We start from the raw sequence: 24,373 nt of genomic DNA, 5'->3' as shown, positions 1-24,373 counted from the left end.
AAGAGAAATAGTACACAATGAATATGTGTTCACTTGGGATTCAGACTCACCATTGTCAAATCATGTACTTCTATTTATTGTTTGGATTTGATGGATAGATCACTTGCTTGATAAGAAATTGGTTGGATGGTTGGACTCGGGGAATTGTGGTCAATGGCTCAGTGTCCAAGTGGAGAATGATAGCAAGTAGTGTACCTCAGGGATCAGTGCAGGGACCTGCTTGCCTGTTAGCCTGACCTCGGTGCCAGGGAAGGTTATGGAGCAGATTGTCTTGTGGGATATCATGCAGTATGTGCGGGATGACCGGGGGATCAGGCCTAGCCAGCATGGGTTCATGAAGGGCAGGTCCTGTTTGACCAACCTGATCTCCTTCTATGATCTAGTGACCCATCTGCTGGATGAGGGAAAGGGCAGCTGATGTGGTCTACCTGGACTTCAGCAAAGCCTTTGACACTGTCTCCCACAGTATTCTCTTGCAGAAGCTGGCAGCCCGTGGCTTGGATGAGTACACTCTAGGCTGGGTAAGGAGCTGGCTGGAGGGCCGGGCTCAGAGAGTGGTGGTAAATGGAGTTCAATCCAGCTGGCGACCAGCCACGAGTGGTGTTCCCCAGAGGTCAGTGCTGGGGCCTGTCCTCTTCAACATCTTTATTGATGACCTCGATGAGGGCATCGAGTGCACCCTCAGTAAGTTCGCAGATGACACCAAATTGGCTGGAAGTGTGGATCTGCCTGGGGGTAGCGAGGCCCTACAGAGGGATCTGGACAGGCTGGAGAGCTGGACTGAAGCCAACGGGATGAGGTTCAACAAGACCAAATGCCGGGTCCTGTATTTCGGCTACAACCCCGGGCGACACTACAGGCTCGGGGGCAGAGTGGCTGGAAGACTGTGTTGAGGAAATGGACCTGGGGGTATTGATTGATGCTCGGCTGAACATGAGCCGACAGTGTGCCCAGGTGAGCAAGATGGCCAAGGGCATCCTGGCTTGCATCAGAAACAGTGTTGCCAGCAGGAGCAGAGAAGTGATTCCCCTGTACTCAGCACTGGTGAGGCCTCACCTCAAGTTCTGTGTCCAGCTTTGGGCCCCTCATTGCAAGAAAGACACTGAGGCCCTGGAATGTGTTCAAAGAAGGGCAACAAAGCTGGTGAGGGATCTGGAGCACAGGGCTTATGAGGAGAGGCTGAAGGAGCTGGGAATGTTCAGTCTGGAGAAGAGGAAGCTCGGGGGAGACCTCATTGCTCTCTAACTTCCTGAAGGGAGGTTGTAGTGAGCTGGGGGTCGGCCTCTTCTCTCATGTCGTTATTGATAGGACTAGAGGCAATGGTTTCAAGCTGCGGCAGGGGAGATTCAAGCTGGACAATAGGAAGTATTACTTCTCAGAAAGGGTGGCCAGGCACTGGAATGGACTGCCCAGGGAGGTGGTGGAATCACTGACCCTGGGGGTGTTCAAGGAACGACTGGATGTTGTGTTGAGGGACATGGTTTAGTGGGAGCTGTTGGTAATAGGTGAACGGTTGGACTGGATGATCTTTTAGGTCTTTTCCAACCCTGGTGATTCTATGACTGTGATTCTATGATTGATCTAACTCACATATATAGACAGTCGTGGATAAAAAGAGTAAAGGGTAAGCTCTGAAACAAGACATCATAAGACAGTTGAGGTTAAGGGGCTACTCAGGAAAGTGTAAGTTGTTGGGATTTTTTCCCCAGCTTTTGTTAAAAAAGGAGCTAAAGCCTCCACCACCTTCAGAGGAAATTTTATTTTACCCTATGACCAGGAGAAACTGTTGAAGAAATCGCATACTTGTTCCAGAAATATCAATGCTTAATTGAAAAATAATATTAATTTTATTTCTGATGGAAAATTTGATATTCAATTTGCTTGCCAAAGTATTTGTGAAGACCCAACCCACATTATTGTTCACAAAGAATCGTTCACACATGTTGGCTGTTCTGGTATCTGGTACACTCAGTTCTGTCAATGGTATGGACTGGCTATAAAATAATGTTTGGCTCATCGATAAAATAATGTCTTAAGAGGCTCATATTCTGACCTGGATGAGTTTATGAAAATAGACAATCTACACTTACGCTGTAACTGACGTGCAGTTGACACAGCGCCACAGGAAAACAAACAAACAGAGACACCTAGCTGGACCACAAAATATTTTTCCTCTGTTCAAATCTATTTTTAAAAGCACTGTTTAGCAATTCCTAATCATCTTACAGCAAATGACTTTCCAAATGACCTCCAAATATGCAGGGCTGTAGTTTTGTCACATCACACATGATAAAACAGGAAGTATTTGCTGGTTCAGTATGGCTGACTAACTTGTACTAAGTAGGTCCACACTAAGATCCTCCCATGCTTTCTTTGTGTTTTGGTGGTCAATGCTTTGAAGTGGGAGGAAAAGGGATTATTTTATGCTACCATCTAAAGGCAACTTGTACATAAAGCTGAAAGACTTTGATTAGAAGAAAAATAACTGCCATGTAAGATGGGAAAGTCTAATGATACTTATCCTGTAGTGCTGGAAGACGAACGTAACCTACCTCCAGTAACAAAGCAATTGTCCTTGCATTACCTATTGTAAATAACACATTTATTTACTCAGGCACAGGAGCAGGACGACATGCATGCTTGATACTGAAGAAAAATGTGTTTGCACCCATTATTCTGTAGACTTTGTGCAAGTGTATTTCTTAAAAAGCTGCTGTGTTTCTTAGATTCCTATCATCTTTTACTGTGGAGTGAAAAGGTCAGCTTGCAGTGTATACTTTGGTTCTGCCTGAGCATTTTCAAAGGTGGAAACTCAGGTTATCAATTAGTTGATGAAAGGAAGCACTGATTTATAGGTCTGAAGATAGTTAAAGCAGTGTTGAAATCTCTGTTTTGCACTTATTTTCTATGGTGTGTACCACTGTGGACCATACTGGAGCAATACTATGCTACAGTGGAAGGTAACGCAGAAACAGGTGGTCTGCTGTGTCACGCAGGAGAAAATCTGTGCCAGATAGAAGACAGTCCTAGCAATATTTTAGTTGCCTGACTCTAATTCTGCAAGTTGCCATTTAAATTGAATATCCATCATTTATAAGATGTCATGAGGATGTCTCAGAGGGAAATACTTAAGATCAAAAAGGCAACAAGGTGACACGTCAAGCATACCACATTTATAATAAAGTCAGAGTTCTTTCTTTAATTTACCATAAGTACTTTCCTCCCTGATCTGGCACTTCTGTCAGTAACTCACCCACTGTAACCATTCCAGAAAGTAACACATTTGTTTTCTACTTGCATAACAACAGAAGAAAGCTCTTCCCTAGCTGAGAGGAGGACACTTTCTCCTCTTCAAAATACTTTCAGAACATTCCTTTCTGTAAACAGGAGAGGGAAATACCTGTCCTACACCTTCAAGCTGAAACCATTTTTTGAGGAATCTGGGTCTATATAAATTGAGACAGGCAAGCTCAATGTTACCCAGCCACACAAGGACCACCATTGCAAGATCAACACTATGAAGTATCTTGCAGTGATGAAATGTCCTTGTATTATGAGGACTATCAACAAACAAAGTCACTTTCTCAGGTGCAACTGTAGATACCTAGTTGCAAGTTGGCATTAAGTAATGATTTCCAAAGCACAAAAGGTGCTTAGTTGGTTCTGGCTATACTTCCTTCAAATGAATACTGTGATAACCTTCAGGTAGTGACCAATACTTGTGACGAAGCCATTTCTTGGCACTAGACCTACTCTTTTGCTTAGACAAACTTTGCAAGTGTTTATCCACGTCCCAGCATTCCATGGAAGAGGTATGAGGCTACACCATATGCAGCCAACTGGGTAGACAGTGCTGTTGGAGGTACCAAGAACCAGTCAGTGGAGAGTTTATAGTGCCCAGCATGTTGAAAGACCATAGAAGATAAAAGCAAGAAACTCAAATCAGCTCAGAAAAGCATCTAGTGATCTTGTGAATATATACTTGACTCACTTTTAAAGACAAAACATGAATAGTTTTACAGTTATGTAAAGAACATTCATGTTAACTACAAAACTGTTGAATATTCTACACACATTACAGTGACAGAGGCCAGATGTTGCTTCCTCCCTGGCCCCCCGCTCAACATGGTGGAAAACTACCTTTGAAGTTCACCCTTATTTCTTCACAACATGCTATGAGGTAGATAAGTACTGTATCATCTTTTCAGAATGGGAAACAAAGACAAAAGAGATAAACTGACTTGCTTGAGGTTGTACAGCAAATCCAGAAACAAAACTTCAGTCATGGTCATAGATGTGTCCACTGCAATACAGTGCCTTACATCCCAACTTCATCTTCAAGGCTAAACAAATATATTCATGTACAATGACAAGATACACCTAGCCCAACACTAATCTTCTGATAGACTTCTGCTTCAGAAATAACATGAACAGGTACACAGTCAGCATAAGCCCTATCATCTGCGCCCTTTATTGTTTGCAAGGCCTTCAGTTTGAGCCTCTCTCTTGCCTTGTTTCCACTACAAAATTCTACAGTTAATCAATAAGATGAATCAAGGGCTAATCCAGGAGCTTTCCCAGTAGGTTTGAAGTCCTATATTCCACCAGTCATTCCCAAGCTGGCACTAACAATGCACTGGTTGGCATGTGAAACCACATGTACCTGGAACCAAGGGAGGAAAGATCTTTGGTCCTGCCAGTGCCATGGTGCAAGGGACACACAGTCAGCATAATTGCTCAAGACATCAACAGAATCGTGACCAGCATGGCATCACGTTATCCTGACCCTCAGTAATGGTGTCTAAATGCAGTGAGATCTGGGAATGAAAACAAGGTGATGAAAAACATTTGCATGTTGACTTGGAAAGAGTCTGCCACAAGTCTAAGTCCAGACTAAAATATAACAAACTTCACACTAAATAGGTGACATCAGGAATTTCTCTGTACAGCTGCTGACTTGTTGATATATGTAGCAGTTAATGAATTGTCAGCTCTTAACCGGGTCCAGTGACAATGATTTACAAGAATATACCAGTGATAAAATAGTCCAAACTATTTGATACAACAGCTTACTCTCTCTTTATTAAATAAAATTAGATAAATTCTAAATCTTGACCTTGGTTGAAAATGCAGTGAATCACTTGATCATACTTATGATCCCAACATACCATCCTTAGGGTTGCATAATTAAACAGCACATTTGTCTCCAGCATGACTGTAATGAGTTCGTTCATACTTGATCTGTTGCGTGACTCCCAGAAGGTAGCACCTAACACTGGATCTGAAATGGTGACAAGGCTCTATATATTGCTTCAGGCAATAGGAAGTAGGATTAAGGGGTCTTTCCTTCTATAACATATGAATTCTTCATTGTTCTTCATTGCTCACTGATTAGTTGTGCTGTTTGCCCACGTTGGGAAAGTGTCCAGCTCAAATATAGGTCTTCCCCATGTGTTGATTGCCAGTGTGATACAGAAGACTCCAATGATATTCATTACTATTCCAGACCTAACCTAGAAAGATGAAAGTTCAAACCAACAACCAAAAATCAGCACAGCAAATTATAGCAAGACATATTTGTACAAAAAAACAAACAAACAAAAAAACACAAAACAAACAAACAAACAAAAACCACGGTCAAATTAAAGCACATACAATAGCCACAGTACCCACTGCCCTATGTTCTTGCTTAGGTAGAAATACCAGGGAACACACTGTCCAAAGCCTTTGAATGCTTTGCTCTTCAAAAGGTCCAGGAGATTTAATAGACTATCAAGAAGTTGTTCTTACTAGTTAAAGAGTAGCTTCCGTGCCCTTCAGTCAGTCTTCAGTCAGAAAACTGATCATGTTTGCATGTTCAGCACAGAATGTGGTACTGTGTGATCCACAGGCAGCCAGAGGACCAAAGTCCAGGGCAACTAGACTTGTTACCTTCAATCTTGCAGCACTTTTATCTACCTTTGCAAAAGCCCCAGAAGACACTGGAAAGCACCAGCTGCATTTTAAGCCCTTTGTGTTTAAGAGACTTACACTTGCCAGGTTTGAATTTCAGTTGGACCAGACAGTATGTCTGCCAAATCTATGAGAAAGGTAATGCTGCTGCAGAGATGCAAATCTTTGCAGCAGTAAAGAGGAAGGCATAAGGTATTAGTTACAGCCCATATGAGCTCTCAGGTACTTTGTAAATATTAGGCCAAGAAAATTAAACTCTTGTCATATTTCAGGGGAAGTACAATGGAGAGCTTCAGATGAGAGACCAGGCAGTTATTATCTTACCATATCCAAAACCCGGATATGGCCATAGGAAAACACTATTGCATTTGGAGGTGTTGCAACAGGCAGCATGAAGGCAAATGAAGCGCTCAGAGTACCCGGCAGCATAACATATAAAGGGTGGATCTTGACAGATGTGGCCTGCAACAAAACAAAGACAATTATCAAGTTAGAAGTGGGTTTTTTTGTTTGTTTGTTTGTTTGTTTTTTTGTTTTCTTTTTTTTAAAAAATCACCAAAAAGCAACAAAAAATCAAACCCACATTTCCCAGACCTCTGAGACACACAGGTTCAGTTAATTCCCTGGTATTACATCACCAGAGTAATTTTCAAGCATTTTATTATGGAATCTACACGTGCTTAAAGATAACTTTGGTTTCTCTCTCCCGCAGTACTTAAAAGAGTGCTTGATTCTTTCTCATTGCTCTATGGTATAATTTGGAGTTCTGGTCAAAATTACCCAGCAATCTTTTCTTTGACCCTGGACTGCATTTTTAGAGTGTTTGCTGGGTTAATACAAGGATGGAACTATAATTACAAAGCATGGAGAGTAACACTTTTAGACGTTACATAAACTTTGTGGGACTCAGAACTGCAGTGACTAGGAGCACAGCACCTTTATTTGGCAGTTCAACCCTGATGAAATAACTTAGAATAAAGTGGCTGTACTTTCCAAGTTAAATAACAAAATATCCTATTTTTTTCCTTCATGCTTGCATTTCCATTCTGGTTAGAAAAGGTAGCACTTGCAAATGCTTTTACAGCAAAATTTACCAGGTTTTCCTCCCTAAGGTTTAAAACTGTTCTGTCTTAATACAGAAAACGATGTATTTCTAGAGATCAAGCCCACCACTTCCTGTATTCTAGTGTAAATGATGAAGAGAAAGGAACCATCCAAAGGGATGAATAGAAGAAAGCAGTGGGTATATTTTTTTTTTTTTTGTTTGGTTTAGATTTTCCAGTTCTGAGTTGATGGCTCAAATATGAAGTGATCCAAAATAACTGATGTAGTGTGATCTGTATTAAAAAAGTGACTCTCACTTCACTTTCTCCACAGCCAAGGAGCATTCCTTCTGGCAGGCTTCAGGTGGCTTCCTGAATTAGCTTCTTGCCCCAGTAAGCCAGTATCTCAGACTTCAGATGTATGGACAGGTCAAAGACTGGATGAAGTCTGCATTCCCACTGCCCATCTGCTTACAACACTATAAACATAGCAGTAATGTTAGGGATATAAATTTGACTCTGTCTACCAACACCAGATTAAGTCACTGTCTATTAGAATATACTGTCAGATGGACTATTTTGTTGCTGGATTTCAGAGTGACATTAAAGCAAAATTCAAGATAGTAAATACGATGTTGTTTTGCCACTAGAGACTGTCTGTTTACTCCTGATCTGTCAGTTAATAGCATAACAAGATTTAAGTAATCTTACCATGGATGAAAAGACAGGTAGGAAGAGGGTGGCTGTGGCAACATTACTGGTGCATTCAGTGAAGACAGCTATAATAAGGGAAAGTACCGTTGCAATGGACCAGGGTGGAATAGATCCTAACGGAGTCATCTGATGACCCAGCCAAGCTGAGAGTCCAGAGTTCTGATAAGAAAAAAAAAGTATTCCTTTCAGTGAGGTTTAGACTCCCTGGCTTGGGAGCAGAAACTCATTATGTGTAATGTTCCTAACAGATAATGCTAAATGGCTCTTGAATTATATAACTGCCCCTCATGAAAGTACAATAATCTGTCACAAACACTAAAAGGAATTCCTTGCCAACTGGACATAACACTCAGCCACACTTCTCTGATTTTCCTAGAACCCAAATACTTGTTCATGTTTTGGTTATTTATTCTTTTTCTACAAAGCGGAAATAATTATTGTGGGACTACTGCAAATACTTAATGAATCACTCACAAGGTTCCTAGAATGCATTTTTAATGTTTCTGAAGATAACGATGCTGTTGAATATCCTATGTTATGAATAGATAGAAATTGAATCAAAGAGCTTACAGAGCCTTTGACTTGATAGCTTGTAGTGTTCTAGAACTTTAACAGTGTACATATGGTGAATGTAGATGAATGTAACAGACCAGAGCTTTAATTTATCCCATTGTTTAAAAACTGTGTAGGCACAAAACTTAGATCTGAATACAAACTTCTCTAAAGCATGACACTCTTGTTATCTAAGGCTATGACCTAGGATGCATCTTAGTACAATGAAGTAAAGAGCATAGTTTGCCTCAAGATCCCTTCCTGATTGTGGAATTCAGCTGCCTTTTCTGTGAATTCATTAAACAATGGGCTTACAGAGTACAGCATATTGCCTAGCAACAGCCAGTCACAATAGATTCAAGAAATCCCACCATATGTGATTGTTTGAAAATATCTTCTCACAATCATTTTCTTCCTGAACTGTTCAGAAAGTTTGGTTTAAATCTGAAGATTAATGTCTTTTGAGCAAACTTCAAATGGTTCTGGGAATCTTTTAAATGTTATTTATGCTCCTATTTTTTCTAGTCAGGGATGGGATCAGAATGACAATACAAATAAGAAAAGCTACTCTTTTTGTCTGTGCAGCCAGTGAAGGTCCCAAGACATCCAGGGCTCAGATAAATTCGACAAATTTGATCAGAGCATGCAAGTTCCTGAAAAAGAGTCAGAAATATTCACCTTTCCTCTTAATTTTTGCTAATTTTTGTCTACCTCCAGATGCAAACATTTCTACTGAGTTTGGCTTTGAGTGCATGCCCAGTGATACAGGACAGGAAAGCAAACCAGACAAGTCCACCTCTGAGTTAGAGAAAAATAAATATCAGAACATACTGCACTTGCATCAGCCAAAGCAAAACCTCCTCCCAGCAGCAGCACGATGCTCCAGGGCATCTTCTTCTGAACCACATTCCATTCTAGCAGTGGGGCTGATAAAAATGGCTTTTTAATATCTGAAGTGAGAAATGAAAAGCAGAATATATTTCAGGAGAGTGAAGCCATTTTGTCTCCAGTTTTTTAAGATACAAGGGAAAGATCCAGCAGGCAGAGGTATGTTACTGACAAACCTGCACACGTAAGAGTAAGAATAACACATACAAACAGGGAGCTTGCCCCAGCCCTGCACAGGATGTTTGTAAAATGAGGTACCTTGAAGAAATGCATGCAAATCAGGAGTTTGTTTCTACCATGTTAGCTGGAATGGAGTAACTTTCACAACATTACAATGCCTCTTTTAAATACCTTCTTCAGTCTGTTCAGTGTCAGACATGCTTGAATTCCAGCCTATGAATTTGGGTTTATTAGCAGGAAGGATAAACAGTAGCAGGGCAATAAACACAGCAGGAGCAGAATCAGTGATATATCTAAAGAAGAAAAGAGAAGATAGCTTAGAAAATAAGACATCTGTCTTCCAGAAGATGCCTGCCTTCCAGCATTGAAATCAATGTTCCTTCTCATTCTGCTTGGGGCCTATATATTAGCAAAACAGATTGCAAGTTCATGACCGAGGTATCTTAGACCCGCCACAGCAAAAACATCATAAATGAAATTAGCACACTACTAATCAAAATCATGTATGAAAATAACCTCCGTGGGCAGGGTTACCTCTCTGGGAGGAAGCCAAGACTCAAAGCCTGTATTCCAGTGATTTGCAAGAAAATTACCTGAAATATTTTCCTGTTGCACATGTTATGTTCTTAATATGCCACAGTATATAATACTAGGTGAAGAAGCTACTCAAAGGAAGTAATTCATTTCCCAGGCATTTCTATGCATGCTCTTCTTTTTTTAGAGATGATAGTACCAAATACTTAAAAACCACAGCTAATTGTAACTCATACAAAGAAAACACTGACATGTACTTCTGCATGACATAGGCAAGCATTGCAGAATTTTATCTTCCTTTAGGAAGCTCAGCTTGCTCAGTGTTCCAGTCCTCAGCCTTCACTGCAATACAAACTGTCAATTTGTAGATCTCATGCCTAAGAGGATCCAGCCCAACAAACAAAATACGGTTGGAATGAACAGTCAAAACGGAATAAGAGAATGGGAATCTGATTCCCATCCAGGGAAGTACAGAATGAAAAAACCTCAAAACTTACTTTTCTCCTTCTGGGAAGAGGCTGCTAGCCCAGCCTTTTACAAAGCCTGGGTGTCTGGAAAACCACAAGAGCACCAGCAGAGCAAACATTATGAGGACATTGAATTCAGCATAAGAGATAGGGCCTAATTTCTTCATTTCTGCTTTCAGCACATTGTATGCAGCTTTTTCTTTAGCAGTTCTCACTGTCCCACATCCCCAGCTTTTTTTAAAGCTTTAAGAAAAGAAAGAAGAAAACACTGTAAGCGTTAACACACTGCAGGAATTTACCATGCTTTCCACACTGAAGCTGTACCTTCTTCAGACAGGCACAGACTAAAGCAGAGGGCAGGAACAGATAAATGATAGCAGTGTCACAGTATTTCACATGCACATGCCAAATTTCACAGAAAATTGGAGTCTGTGAATGAATGTAAGTCTCTCCAATTTGGTACAACCTAGTATGAAAAACCCAGTGTTGAATCAAGGGCAGCAAAATATACGCATGCTCTTCTAGGACTGAAATTCTCAGATTTTAAATTGAAAAATACAGTTCTTTCTGAACATTAAGAATGTCTTCTATTTCTGCCTTGCTATGACTGCCCAAACACAAAAAGTTTCCAAATTTCAAAAGTTGGTATGAAATGCAACTGCTCCCAGTTACAGAATGAATAACCTTCAGTGTTTTTGTTTTATCTAAAAACTTGTGAGTGACCTGATCTGCATTAGCTGAGTGATTTACATGATATGAAGTATTTAAATGCTTACTTGAATCCCATGAAAGAGCACTGAAGCCAAAGCCAAGCTAATACCAACATCAGAATCATGTTTGGGAAGGCAAACCCAAACCAGGAAGCAAAATTCACAACATCATTATTGTTGGGGAATAACCTGAAAAGAAAAATGCTTTCTGTATTAACCTCAAAACATTCAGTAATCTGCCCTCACTTAACTATGTTTTGGTGACAATTAGACATGTAAATTCAGGACAACCATTACCAGTAATCATAAGCAATACCAACTGCCTGACTGAATAGAAAGGCAGCTCTGGATTTCAGAAGAGAACTTAAAAGATACTCTGATAATCTTCCCTACATTCTACTTTAAAGCAGACAGGAGCTCGTGCAGATATTTTAGGTCACAGTAAGACAAGCACTGCTGAAAGATCTCTACATCTGCTCATTTATTCCATGGTGTGATGTTTTTTCCCTCTCTCCCTTCATAACTGTAATAGGAAAACAAGAATTTCATTTGAAGTTAATAGCTGCAGTTCTGCTCACTTCAGCAGAAGACAAATAAAGCAGCCAGAGTTTTATTAACAACAACTTTCTGTTCTTCCCCACACTGGAGAAGAAGTAGCAACAGCAAATTTTCAACTGGGTGATAAAACCAATGGATAACATAGCTGCTGCAGCTTAAGTACTCCAGTAGAAGGATGGAGTGTTGATCAACTGTTGTAAAGCCTGCAGAATTTCCACTGCAGAAAAGACTGCATCTAAATTAATTTCTGTAGCAACTGGACAGATCAATACAATGGAAAAGGTGTTACAACAAAGGTGTGATGACAGAAGGACCAGCACAATAGGAAAGCACTATAAAGGAAGAAGATTGCTCACCCATATCAGATGATTCTGGGTTCACAAGGGAAAACTCCACTGAAGAGGGATCTCCAGAAAGAAACCCATCCCCAGTGGCAGCCAGCCCTCAAATGAGGTCTAAGAGAGGTGCAGCCAGGCTCCACCCCTTCCTGTCATACAGGTGAATTGCCTTTACCTGTGCTCCCGGGTCTGACCCGGTCTTTTCCCTATGTGCTCAATCAGTGGTTCAGGCCATTACTCCAACAGTGCCCATCTTAGAAAATATTATTTTGCAGATAACTCCTTTCTTTTACAACAGTATTGGTGTAGTTTACACAGCCACAGGGTGGAGAAATAATAATACAACAGTGGCTAAACTATTCTTACATCTTTTCAGTGTGTTTATGAGAAGACTTAATCATACATTCTTCTCAAGATCCTCACTGCAGTTGCCCTGTTCATGTGCTGCATTTTACTTGAAAAGGAGGAGGCAGAAGAACCAGTATCTCATATTCAGCCAGTTGTCTGTCAATTACTAGCAAGAATTTCTAAGTTTCTCAGGAGATCTACAGTACCATCATATAGCTACCTAAAAAGTGCTGGAGCAGAAAAATAAGGCCCATCACTTTACACACATTTCTTATTTTCAGTTCATCAGCTGGTTATTGAGTAGTTTAACAACTGAAATGGCTACTATGACTTTAATATGTTGGTCATAAAACTGTACAGCATTAAAAGTAAAGAAACAGCAAGAATGACTTACTGATTCATCTGGCCTTTCAATACCATGTTTGGCCCTGTTCCAGTCAGTGTTGCAGTTCCTCCAATGCTAGCAGCATAGCACACACACAGTGTCATTCCCTTACATATACGTTTCTTCATTTTCTTTTCCTCAGAAGATCTGGTGCCATCAGGAACTTGTCCATTGCTTATGGCTAAACACAAAGAACATGACTTGCCTCAGGTGAAGTTAGGGTCAGGGCCTGAAGACTCAGTTCTTCCAGTTTGTGCATGCCACTTATTTTTATTTTAAAACCCCACAGAATAATTCCCCAAATATTTCAGAATTGTGTTCATGAGGTGCTGAGGATAAAGGTTGATAGTCTGGCTCTACATGATCCAAGGATGCTGTTGCCCATTTTGTTGCCACAGTTTCTGAGCAGCAATTTCCTATTTCACAGAGAGGCTTACCATCACCCAGAAATTGTAATTACAAGAATCCTTTCAATACCACAGTAAGAACCCAAGAAATTTTAGCAGCTGCAACTACGACAGAAAAACAACAACAACAAACAACCAAAACAAATAAACAAAAGAAAACAAATAAACAAAAGAAAACAAATAAACAAAACAAATAAACAGAACCACCCCAAACACAATTCTGGCCTGGCACAAACTGTTTTGATCAGTGTGAAATTTTGCTGCTGTGCCCATTCTGCTCTGAGATTAACAATTTACTCCTTAAATCTGACTGGACTGAGTGAGACAATGAATTTTTAGCAATTACAAACAATAGCCATAGGTATTCTTCACTGAAATTTGCTGCTTTCATTCCATGTTGTAGGTAAATTAAGCAGCAAAGCCAAGTAGTTTCTTCTAAGTATAAAGAAATCCAGCAAAATTAATATCTCTAGTCTAAGTGCATTAGTTTTTTAGACTCAAGAATAAGCACAAAAAAACAGCATTGACAAATTACAAAATTATACAACTGTTTGGAAGTTAGCAATGAGGAAACCTACAGAGCACTCTCTGACTTAGCAGTATTCTCTTGAGTTTGCATGAGTTACATAAACAACATGCAGTTGCGCCTGAGCTTTGCACAGTTGTGCATTCTCCCTTCACTAGTAAAGCAAGACATCACACAACCAAAAATGAGAGACTGCTGTTTTATCACAGCTGTGCTTCCAAAGTCCAAACAAATATGGCAGTTGAGTCAATATCACAACAGGTCAATGACGGGCACATGTGAACTGCCTCATACACTGCATCTTCCACAGACCTATAGTCCTTCTGTCCCAGGCAGAAGGTTTGAAATGAGAGACTTGGTATGCACTACCAATCTTTGAACTCATTCTTGTACACAGTCACACAGGGAATCATGGCTGTACAAACTGCTAATTCAGTGAAATCACATCTCCATGAAAATCCCCAAGACAATTCTTCCTTCTCTGAATGAGAAAGGCATTACAGATTGATATTTAATAGTATTTAATAATATAGCCCTTTGTACTTGCACAGCAGAGCAATGAAATTGGAGGGACTGAATATATAAGCTCTGAGCTTACAAATTCTGTGGAATCAACTTGTTCCTTTGGCAGGCCCTTACCCTGCACTGGAGTGGGATCTGATGCATTCTTTTCCTCCAGCTCAATCACTGTATTTGTTTGGCCAGTTGCTTGTTCCATCATGGTCACATCATTCTCTGTGTTGTCCATTTGATCCAGGACAGCCTGAACAATGGGAACCATCATAGCAGTGGTAGCTGTGTTACTTATCCACATGGACAGGAAGGCAGTGACTATCATAAACCCCAGCATGAGGCTGAAAAGAGAGAAACAAGCAGAGGAGAAGGGAGGAGAAAACAGACACTGCTAGGCTTTGTAGTTACTGTAATTTAGAGAGCAGACTCCAGAAAGGGATGTGCGTAGTCTCTGATAATACAAAGCAGGGACAGACTCCCTCCTAGCTCTGCCATCTTCACTGAAGGAATCCAAGAAAGGCATTTAGCTCCTTGATTGCACATGATTAAGTTCACATCATCTTGTTCCCAGTAGCAAGAACCCAGAATTTATCCAGATTAAAATAAAATGAAATGGCAGCTCTGTAGAAGTGAACTATAAAACTGTGTTGCTTCCCTGACTATTGTCATTATGTCTGAAAACTGCTTTTGCATCTTGTAAACTTAGCTTTATCTGCAGATGCAAACTAATGGATACTGGACACTCACCACCACCACCACCACCTTTGCAATGCTTCTGGCTGTGTAACTGGTACCACTTAAGCATGACAGAAGGAGCACATGGCTTTTAATTGGGGTCCATGTCTCCATTCACACAGATGTTGGTGGGGATCCTGCCTCACTGATGACTTCAGGTCATGTTAAAAGGATTTCACAGGAACTGTGAATGCCAGCACATACAATAATAGGTCAGCTGGGTAGCAACAGTACAGGTGAAACCACAGCTTTGTTGCTGTGCAGAGATTCAGCCTAAAACAAGAAGGAAGAGAATGATTTATCTCACCTGTCTTTAGAGAGGAACGAACAGATATTTGGATTCCACTCAGATATTTACTGCTTTGCAGTGGATAAAACACTTTTTGTGCATGAATCATTTGCCATATTATAGACAAACCTCTTCCTTTTTGACGACTATACAGACAGTCTAGATATTTGAAACAGAAGTGAATTCATGTGTTTTGAAAACTGAATTCCACTGAATAATCTTATCCAAGAATCAAACCACGAACCCAGTGGGAAATGTGAGAGACTATAAGGACTGCTGCTGTCATAGAACTGAAAGTATTTTCACGCCACTGAAGTCAGTTAGCAAACTTGCAGTCACAGGCGCCCTTCCATTAATAATGTTTTTGGCTAAGGGGTAAATAAACTGTTTCTGCAGAAAACTTCATCTCTGGAAACTCAGTGTAAGTGCAACAAAAGAGCTTCTTGGAGCTCCCCTCCTCTGCTGACTCTTTAATGCCATACCTAGGTCTCTTCTAAACTGACACAGGTAAAGAAAAGCTAATGTAACAATCTTACAGTGCAGGCTTCACCCCAAGCATCAGCAGGACTCTCAGTGCAATCCTTTTGTGAAGATTCCACCGTTCAACAGAAATTGCAACAATCAGCCCTCCAACAAAGAGCATATTTGTGTCATTTAAATACTGCAAGCACACCTGTAAGATAAAGAAGATAGATCAGGGGACCAAACCTTGCCTCTTGCTAGTTTCACTAGTATTTCCTGCCTCCCTCTCAAAGCCATTTAGTGCACCATGCCTCAGCCCCACATTCTCAGAAAGAGCAGTGGCAGCCTAAGAACTGCCTCCAGATTCCAGAACTCAATTCCCTTTTTTAGTGCTGAACAGCCTAAACTGAAAAAAAAACCTCCAAGATGGGTAGAGGCTCAAAGTATTATGTAGGTACCAGAAATGCTGAGCTCCAAAATAGATTTCCCAGTACCTCTAACAACCTCACCCATCCTTACTAGTTAGCTGGCCAATAGTAAACCTGGGCTACAGTACCTAAATGCAGTGTCTCTCACACAGGCTAAAGTACTACCCTACCACTAGCACAAACAGCCAATTATCCTGTAGCAGCATGAGCTTCAAAGGGGACACAGTGTACTTGCTGGCATTGTACTGTCTACTCTGCCAGAGGAAGTTTGTCTCATGCATTCTGAAATCTCTCAGAAGATGTTAGCAATGCTCTCTAATTGGGTGGGTTTTGAACATACAAACTGCTGGCACTACTGGGATGTTTTCCAGCAGGATCCATGCCCAGAGGACATTTCCCTCTACCACCCCAAGCCCCACATCCTTAACATTTTGGAAAAATACATATTTGGTTCAGCATCTTCCCATACCACAACTCTGATCAACATGTTCAAAAACAACACCACAGAAATTAAGTGCTTTCCTACCAGTGGGGGATCAGAGCAATAGATATCCCTTTATCAGATATGGATGGAGTAAGAACTGTTCCTTACTGATTTAGAGCTCTGAACTCCAAGCAGAGGGAAAAATACCACTGGCATTAGGGAAGTAACAGCCAGTGGGATAACTTCAGTGCACCAGTAGACAGCCATGATGATGATGATATATGCACATTTGGCTTCCTGCAATATAATGGAAGACAAATATAAGCATAGAAAACTATTCTTACAGATAAGAAACACATTGCTACCTCTTCTAAAGGGACCAAACATTCAACTGTCTGTAGCTTAATAAGTTACGCAGAAATAGGTAGAAGGGACACAAGGATTTAAACTTGTACATTTTAAGTCTTGTTCAGAAGTCAGTTGCATAAAAAGTCTTTCTGACCATGGTGTGTTTCCTAATGCCTTTACATAAAATGTAGGGCATGAAAAAAACAAACTTTCCACAGCTAGGTAAGTATAGTTTGCAGTGTGCAATTACCTCTTGGCAGTTGAGGTAGGCAGATTTCACATCCAGGTGCCAAGAATTTTTAACGGTGTTTGAGATTTGGGCATTTCTATTTTTAGTAAACTATTTTTAAATGGATGCAAATAATGAGTATTTCCTACTATAGATGAGTGGACTGATTGACATTCCCATGTACTTGAAGCTTGTCTTACTAATACACTTGAACACAGAAACTGTATCACTGAACAATTTAGAAGTATAACCATAACCATTTAGATTCATTTATTTACTTATTTTTTTGAGCAGCTGAGGACATATGAGATACTAACTTGCTTTCCCAAACCATACTGTGTTTATCTGATGATTCCCCTTATTGTAACGTGACTCTTTATACCACTGGTCACACATTTCTAAACTAGGCTTCCTTGGTTTCTACTTTCAAAACTGTTAGAAGCAAGCATTCATTAGCCTACAGTAAATGGTGTTTTAAAGCTTTAGTTAAAGCATTCTGTTCAGTTTGTTCATATTTAGGGTATGTGTTTATAGGATCTGATTCTAATGCACAAATAGGACTTTATTGCAAAAATAAATGGTGTTAGTGATGTTTTAAAATTGCAGTAAGGTTATATTTATAAACAGGGATGAGTTGGTTTGTTGTTTTTTTTTTCTTCCCTCAGGTTTAGAGGAGATTAATTGCAGGTCAGGTTTTGAAAGAAATGTTCCATTAGAGACATATTAGAGACTAGAAGATATTAGAGAGATCCTATTTTTATTTCTTTCATTGATAAATATGAGGTGAACTTATGATTGAATTTAAGCTGTACAACAGTATCTAAGTGCAAGAAGAGACTGTAGTTAATTTATTTGACAAGATGAAAGACAAACAAACTATTCTAGGAGAACATTACTTTGAATAAAACAATACTGGCTGGCTTTGTACAGTGAAGAGTCAATAATTTACGTGAAGTTAAAAAATACAGTGATGTTTATAAATTAACTCAATCACAGTCAGTTTGAACAACCGAAGTTCTTTGATTAAATAAGTAGCTGTATGCACATCTATCGACGTCTGTGATTTATGGGAGTAGTCACAAAATGTTTCCTTGGTGTGTCTGGATATCCCAGAGCAATCACTATGACTTGTCTTCTCATCGAGAGCTGAAAAGCAGCCACTGATGGAAATGGTACTCTCCCATTGTGCAATGCTGTAATTTCCCAGATTAGACTGTTGACACGGTATTCCTACAATTACTGGAAAACTGAAGAAATACTCTTTTTTTTTTTTTTTTTCTTCCAGGAGATTGTCCTAGTATTGATCACAATAGTGCCAAACAGACAGAAATTCCTTTCCTCAAGACACCAGCATTAAAGTGAAGAGAGAGACTGTTATTAGACAGGTAAGCCAGGACTGGCAATTCTGTTTGTAAACAGGTTTAAAATACACCTGCACAACCCTCCTTCTGTAGTTAAAAATATATGGATCAATACACTCAGAAGAAAGACTGCATTTAGCCCTAGAGTAGCTAAAGCCCTAGTTGGAGAAAATACTGTAAACAGAGGTTTCACATTTTCCCAAGAACGCTACAAGGTTTTAAAGATAAAATTCTTAGTAGCTCATTCCAGCTTCATGTTAGTGTAGCTGCACTGAAAGCAAAGGAGCTGTGACACCCCTATCACCAGAGGACGATAGATGTGAGTACACTATATTCAAACCCATCTTATAATCACTGCATAGCACGCAGTGCATGGCTTCCTACTGCTTCACTGGATGAAGAATGGCACTCAGAAGCACTCTTAAAAGCATCTCAGTGTCTCAGCAACAGGCCTGGAGAGCCCAGAAGACCCCGCCTTTCAGCTCCCTAACTGCCCACTGACCTGTAATCGTAGATAACCTGGAGTGCAACTCTACACGTCCAAGCCAACCATGCATGTTTTTATCTCTGGGTCAAAAAGAATTGTATCCAATTTGCAAGATGGGTTGGGTTGGAGGGAGCTCAGGTCCTAGCACAGGCATTTGAATGAACAGATGGGCACGGGGCTCCTGTTTGGGCTCCTTATGTGAGCTCCACTACCTAGCACCAGCACCATTCGGAGCAAAAGCAGTAGGACACAGCCCTGAGCCCCAGGACACAGAGACTAACAGTGAAGAAAGTCCTCTGGGACGGGGTGCAGGAAGGCGCTGCTCCCTCCAGTTCCCGCTCAGGTGGCGAAGGAGATCAGTGCCGGGGACTGAGCGGACAGCGCTCATTCTCACAGGGCAGCGCCCGCCCGCGCTGAGGGATCCTCACACGAGGGAGACGAGGAGGCCGGGCGCCCAGCAAGCTCGAACCGCGCCAACCTGACGCGCCAGGTCAGGGGCGGCTGCGGGGCTCGGCCCTGGGGGCGGAGAGTGGGTGGGTTCCGGTGGGGCAGGGGCTCCCCACACGGACCCCGCAGGCACTTACCCGCGTGGGCACAGTTATCGGCAGCGGCAGCAGCAGCAGCGGTGCGAACAAGAGGATGGCCAAGGAGCGGTACTTCAGCAGGGTTCGTGGGCACGTCGGGGCCATCTTCTGTGGGGAAACACGGACAGGACGCGAGCAGCACGCCGTACGCTTCCCGCCGCTTTAAGTAGTGGACGGCAGGGCTGCAGCGGGAGGGACATGGCGGGGTGCGGCGCGACCCGCCCGCGCCCTGATGGGACACCGGGTCCGCCCGCTCCCCGGACGGGGCCGGGCTTGCGCGGAGCGGTGCGGACACGGCCCGCGAGCGAGACAGCGGGCAGGGAGATGCTGTCGGGCGCCAGCCCAGCCAGCCTGCCCCGCGCCCGCCCCACCGAGTGGGGTCGAGCAGCCCTGCGGTTCCTCCCTCCCGCAGGCAGCGCTGGGGGACGCGGAGCTGGTGTTCACAGGCCCTGTCCGATAGGTGGGAGATCTCGGCGGGACCCTGAGCGAGGCCGAATCCACCAGCTCGGTCCGTATGGGGTCCTGTCCATAACGTGGGGCTTTCCCCGCTCTCCATTCCTCTCTGCGAATAAGGAAAGCAGCTCAATAGCTGTGTTCCAAATGATCACCACAACTGGGAGAACGTTCAGGAAAATCTCTGTTCATAGTGCCTGCAAAAAGCTGCCAGTGACCACCGATTCTCCTAGAGCACCGTATCTGCAGGACCAAATGCTGGCCCAGCCTTCTCTAGGTGTTGGATGCACAGGTTGATGGCAAGGGAGGACCATCTCTCATTACACAGTAGCTAGGGGAAATGCAGAGTTAATCCTGCAGTGGGGATCTCCCTAAAACAAAGGTCTGTGCAGGCATGCATGGCTGTGTTTCACTGCCTGTTATTTTGTGAGAGATTTTGCCTCTGTGATCTGAGTTAAAAATAACTCAGAAAGATTAACCAAAAAAGTTATTTTAAAGCTGCGGCGTTTCAGTGATTTCTCTACAGTTTAGCCTATAAAGAATCGGAAGTGATGGCACTTCTGAGAGGATGGCCGGCACTGTTCATGTGGCAGAAAGAAATGATTGGAGTGGAGGGGGGAGGGATTGGGCACTAGACAAAGAATTGTTGATAATTTTTGCTCTGCTTCTGTGATGTCAAAAGCCACCTGAAATGGAAGGCAGCAAAGATGACAATTTGATCCTGTGGACTCTGTACAGTCTTACAAAGCTGTTACTGTCAGAAATAAGGAATTTCAGATTCTACAGCAAGTAATGGGGGAATTCTGACTATAAGTTTTGCTCCTGTCCTCTGTTGAGCAAAGGATCTTGAGTGATTGAAGTTTGAAGCAAGTCACTCCAATGTTACTGTTCTGTTTGTAAAAGCAATTAATGTTCATTAAGGAAAACGGTAGCCAGCTGGATCTGTACAGATTCCAAATATTCAAACTTTTAGCAGCAATCCCCCTGGGTTACTTACCAACAGAGAGGAAACTTCACACCAGCACAGTGCCTAGCAGGAAGTGAGGAATCAGCCAAAACCTGCATTCCTGTGTCCAGCCTCCAGTGAAAAACACTCCCTAGTCAACAAAGAAAAAGGACAACAAGCACTTAAATGAGAAAATGGAAGGAGTTAACTCTAGAGGAATAGTAATACGATTCACTTTGTCTGACAGACCAATGTAAATATGATTTACTATCTTCTGCTGTTCATATACTGAGTGTTTAGCAGAAGGGGGTACATTTGGAAGGAGAAAGGGAAGCATAAATTGAGTTCAGAAAATCTAAACTTATGGCTGATCATTTCCAGCGACTGGCCAAGCTCACCTGATGGCACAACTGTTTTGCAGTTTCTTAGCTAGCTATACTCATTGGACTCTCCTCTCAATTGATCCGGCAAAAAAATGAACTCAATAAAAAAAGCAGTTTTCTGCTGAGTTAGTGAGCTAAATATATTCAATGAAGTGTTCACTGAGCTTCAGAGCCAGCTCAAGAAACCGGGCCAGTTATAGCTTGAATGGGTTGAGTAACAGAAGCAGAAACAGTCAGCTCCTTTAAAGACAGCGGGTTCATAGATGAGTTTAGCAACATTGTCAGTGACATGTAGAGCCTTGTGATCTTCCTTTTTGTATTATAGATACCAGAACAAATGCCATTTACATACAGTGTGAGTCACTGTAAAGAGTTTCACTCAGAAAATGTCAAGTCTTCTTGGGAAGCAGGAATTCCAGGATCAACAGTCCAGGTGGAAAAAATAAGAAAAATGAAAATTTTAGTATAAGGAGCTACTTTTCTGATTTTTCTTATCACTATGTGCCATTCATCCCAATTAGTCTCGTTATTGCTGGAGATGAATGGTCTGTGGCAAGGATGCATAGAATTACAGATAAATGTATTTTCTGCCTTTAATTCAGATGCTGCCCAAGTATACAAGTACAGTTTGCTTGTTTAAAGAGCAATCTATTTGATCTAGATAGCTGCTATTCCTCTCAAGACAAAAACTCTTCAGTTTCATTTTAAAGTTATTTCAGTGTTGCAGGCTCCATGCAACACACAGAGATAAAAGAGATTAACAAAATTGTATTAAATGAGGTCTGTAAGACCTCTAATACTTGGCACTGAGAAATAAAAATCAAAACAGCTGATGTTAAGGCATTCTAGGACAGCAGAAAAACATCAGTCTTCCATAGAGCCTTTTGAAAATTTCATTTTAAAAAACAGCTAGTGCAGAACTTACCTCCATGTGCCGCTTGCATTAAAAAGATGCCTAGAAGAGGTCTTGTACAATTATGGTACGCACTGCAAGTTTACACAGAATTTAAATTGAAAGAGTTATTTCCAGCATTCAGCAGATATCACTGCTTCCTTACTTTCTGCTTTTCCTTCCAATCAGTACTTCCATAGCCACTGCCGGTCCGCTCTGTTGTTTAGGAGTAACTTTCAACTAAGTTCCCAGTGGAGCATCTGATATTTTTCCAAGAAAAGCTTTTCAGACTCTGAACGAACAGTCCTTTCAGTACAAACCCTGTACCCAACAACTCTCTACATAAAAGCCCTCATTATGAATATTGAGTCAGTGGGGCTTTCTCAGTCAGCGTGTGTTGCTGATCAGGCATTCTTGACCTAGAATTGGTATTTCTCATATAGTTTGCAAGAAACCCTAAAGCATATTAAAATGTGCACCACATTAAAAAGTAGCGTAGACTAATGACTACAAAAAAGAAGGGTGAAAAAAATAAAGAAAATGACATAAAATCTTTGATTTGGAACTGGCAATCCTGTAACCTCTCCCTTAGCTACCATCTAATTAACATATTTGTTCAAAAGACTCTTCTCTGCTTCATTACATAATTTGTATCACAAAATTCATACAAACATTCATTATTCCCAGATCTAGATAATGGCTTACATGTCTTCCATGCTTATCTTCTTCCTTTTTTGTTCCCTTTTCTTTCCACCCCCCCCCCCCCCCCCTTTTTTTTTTCTCTCTTTTTCCCAGAGAGGAATGGGGGACAGAGAGTGTTTTTTGGGATGGGAACTGAACCAGACTAATTTCTGACTAACATCCAGGACATCTGTTGCATGCAACTTCACGTTATATTATACAAACACTAGTGAATGACTTTTCCCAATACCTCTGCAAAATAGAAGCGTTAATATTATTGCCCTGCTTTACAGATAGAGAAGGTCAACTCATAATTTCTGAATCTCCTGTTCCTACAATTCCACACCTGGTAGGGTCTGTAGCATCAGGGAAGAGCTCCTTACTTCACATTTCTGTGAGGTATCAGTTGCAATAACAGGTACATGAAATGCTAGGACTTCATCAGGAGATCCTGGAGATATGAGTACTGGTACAAAGATATGAAATTCTGTTTCTCTTTAAATTACATTCTTTTATAAGCGCCCTGTGTAAACCTGTACACCTGCATGACCTCCAGCTGAGATCAATTGAAGGGCAGGACTTGCTGCACCTGTGGCATCTTCATGCCATCAGACAGTCCCAGCCATGGCAGAATAGGGAGAAAAGGTGAAGCCAGTTAGCACAGGCTGGAGGTTTCACCTTGCACATACTGAAGTACTGGAGGGGTCCAGGAATAACTGGTGGAACACTAGGGCCTGGGAGCCTATAAGAGTAGAGCTGAGCAGCCCTGATGTAAGGTTCAGTGAGGTGGGGCTGTCGGACCAATGCTGGGCTTCTGCCCATGATGTTGGTGGGTGAATGTTTTCTCTCCACCAGCTGGCAGTTCTTGTTTGTGACATGAGCACTACTCTGATTTGGCTGGACAAGCTCCATGGGTTCAAGGAGGGTTTGCAAGGCTGGATGCTAGTGAAACTGCTGCTCCAGAGGTGGAGGGGGGGCCACAGCATGCCCCAGCCCTCCTTGCTTGCTGCAAACCAATCATGCAGCAGAGGTCCAGTAGCCCTTTGACCAAAACGTACTAAGAAAACAGTGGCCATGGTGACATCAGCCAAGCTGTGACAAAGCATGGAACCCAGGGGCATGGAAAGCTGCAGGTGGAGCCCACCACCTGCAGGGCAGCCCTGCTGGCCAGGGGCTGCCCTCTCTGCCTGAAGTGCCCTAGGGTTTGTATCGTGGTGCTGCCTATCCCTCTCTGCTGGCACTCATCTGGGCTACAACCTTGTAAGCTGTGATGTCATAGTTATCAACAAAACATTACTGGGGTGAGTTTACAGATGGGCTGCCACAATCCCTGCAAGCTGATGCTACACTTGCACTGCTGCCAGCACAGCTGCAGAGTGACATGGGGTGATGGGGCCTCAGAGCTGCCTGTGGTTATTGCCACTCCTGGCATAGAAAGGAGATGCTGCCCTGTGGCCCTGTTTGCACTGTGCAGGAAGGAGTGATGGAGGTCTCTGTACCCAGAGGCCTCTCTGTGAAGCTCTGATGAAGAGAGGATCCCACTGCCACTTGGGCCC

General features: G+C 41.9%; 2 protein-coding genes across 9 annotated transcripts in view; one reads left to right on the top strand and one right to left on the bottom strand.

Annotated features, from left to right (window-relative positions):
• Positions 1–24,373, top strand: part of XAF1 (XIAP associated factor 1) — a 34,828-nt gene that overhangs the window by 4,137 nt on the left and 6,318 nt on the right. For 2 of the 5 annotated variants that reach the window (XM_072353934.1, XM_072353933.1), the window contains exon 1: positions 18,867–19,544. The exons of 2 other annotated variants lie outside the window; for them this stretch is intronic. The gene's annotated coding sequence lies outside the window, so the exon portion shown is untranslated. Of the gene's footprint in view, positions 1–18,315; positions 18,416–18,866; positions 19,545–24,373 lie in introns of those variants that run through there. One more of the 5 variants, XM_072353932.1, reaches the window with a different exon arrangement.
• Positions 1,747–22,426, bottom strand: SLC13A5 (solute carrier family 13 member 5). Of its 4 annotated transcripts, none has more exons than XM_072353924.1 (14): positions 22,170–22,423; positions 20,913–21,012; positions 19,463–19,570; positions 16,622–16,750; positions 15,676–15,812; positions 14,242–14,456; positions 12,679–12,850; positions 11,107–11,229; positions 10,361–10,573; positions 9,501–9,622; positions 9,093–9,211; positions 7,707–7,868; positions 6,277–6,414; positions 1,747–5,513 (listed from the first exon to the last, which is right to left on the bottom strand). In XM_072353924.1, exons 3-14 carry the CDS (start codon positions 19,565–19,567, stop codon positions 5,385–5,387), a joined length of 1,764 nt encoding a protein of 587 aa, XP_072210025.1. In that variant the 5' UTR covers positions 19,568–19,570; positions 20,913–21,012; positions 22,170–22,423; the 3' UTR covers positions 1,747–5,384. The 4 variants fall into 4 exon arrangements, 3 of the variants coding, with proteins under 3 accessions (XP_072210025.1, XP_072210026.1, XP_072210027.1); XM_072353925.1 differs by having other exon boundaries at positions 22,303–22,328; XR_011905641.1 differs by lacking the exon at positions 1,747–5,513 and adding an exon at positions 7,314–7,474 and having other exon boundaries at positions 6,311–6,414; positions 22,170–22,426.

Source organism: Excalfactoria chinensis, chromosome 19 (genome assembly GCF_039878825.1).
Source record: "Excalfactoria chinensis isolate bCotChi1 chromosome 19, bCotChi1.hap2, whole genome shotgun sequence".
NCBI classification, from domain to species: Eukaryota; Metazoa; Chordata; class Aves; order Galliformes; family Phasianidae; genus Excalfactoria; species Excalfactoria chinensis.
This window is presented reverse-complemented; position numbering and strand designations above follow the sequence as displayed.

What these genes read in the sequence shown, in the direction of transcription:
- SLC13A5 (XM_072353924.1), bottom strand. Translation starts at nt 19,567, where the DNA reads ATGGCCCCGACGTGCCCACGAACCCTGCTGAAGTACCGCTCCTTGGCC. An exon ending in AGATCCCACTCCAGTGCAGG is followed by an intron (nt 12,851 to 14,241) that starts GTAAGGGCCTGC and finishes CTTTGTGTTTAG; the next exon opens with CCATAAGCAATGGACAAGTT. An exon ending in TACCTGTCTTTTCATCCATG is followed by an intron (nt 6,415 to 7,706) that starts GTAAGATTACTT and finishes GTTTTGTTGCAG; the next exon opens with GCCACATCTGTCAAGATCCA.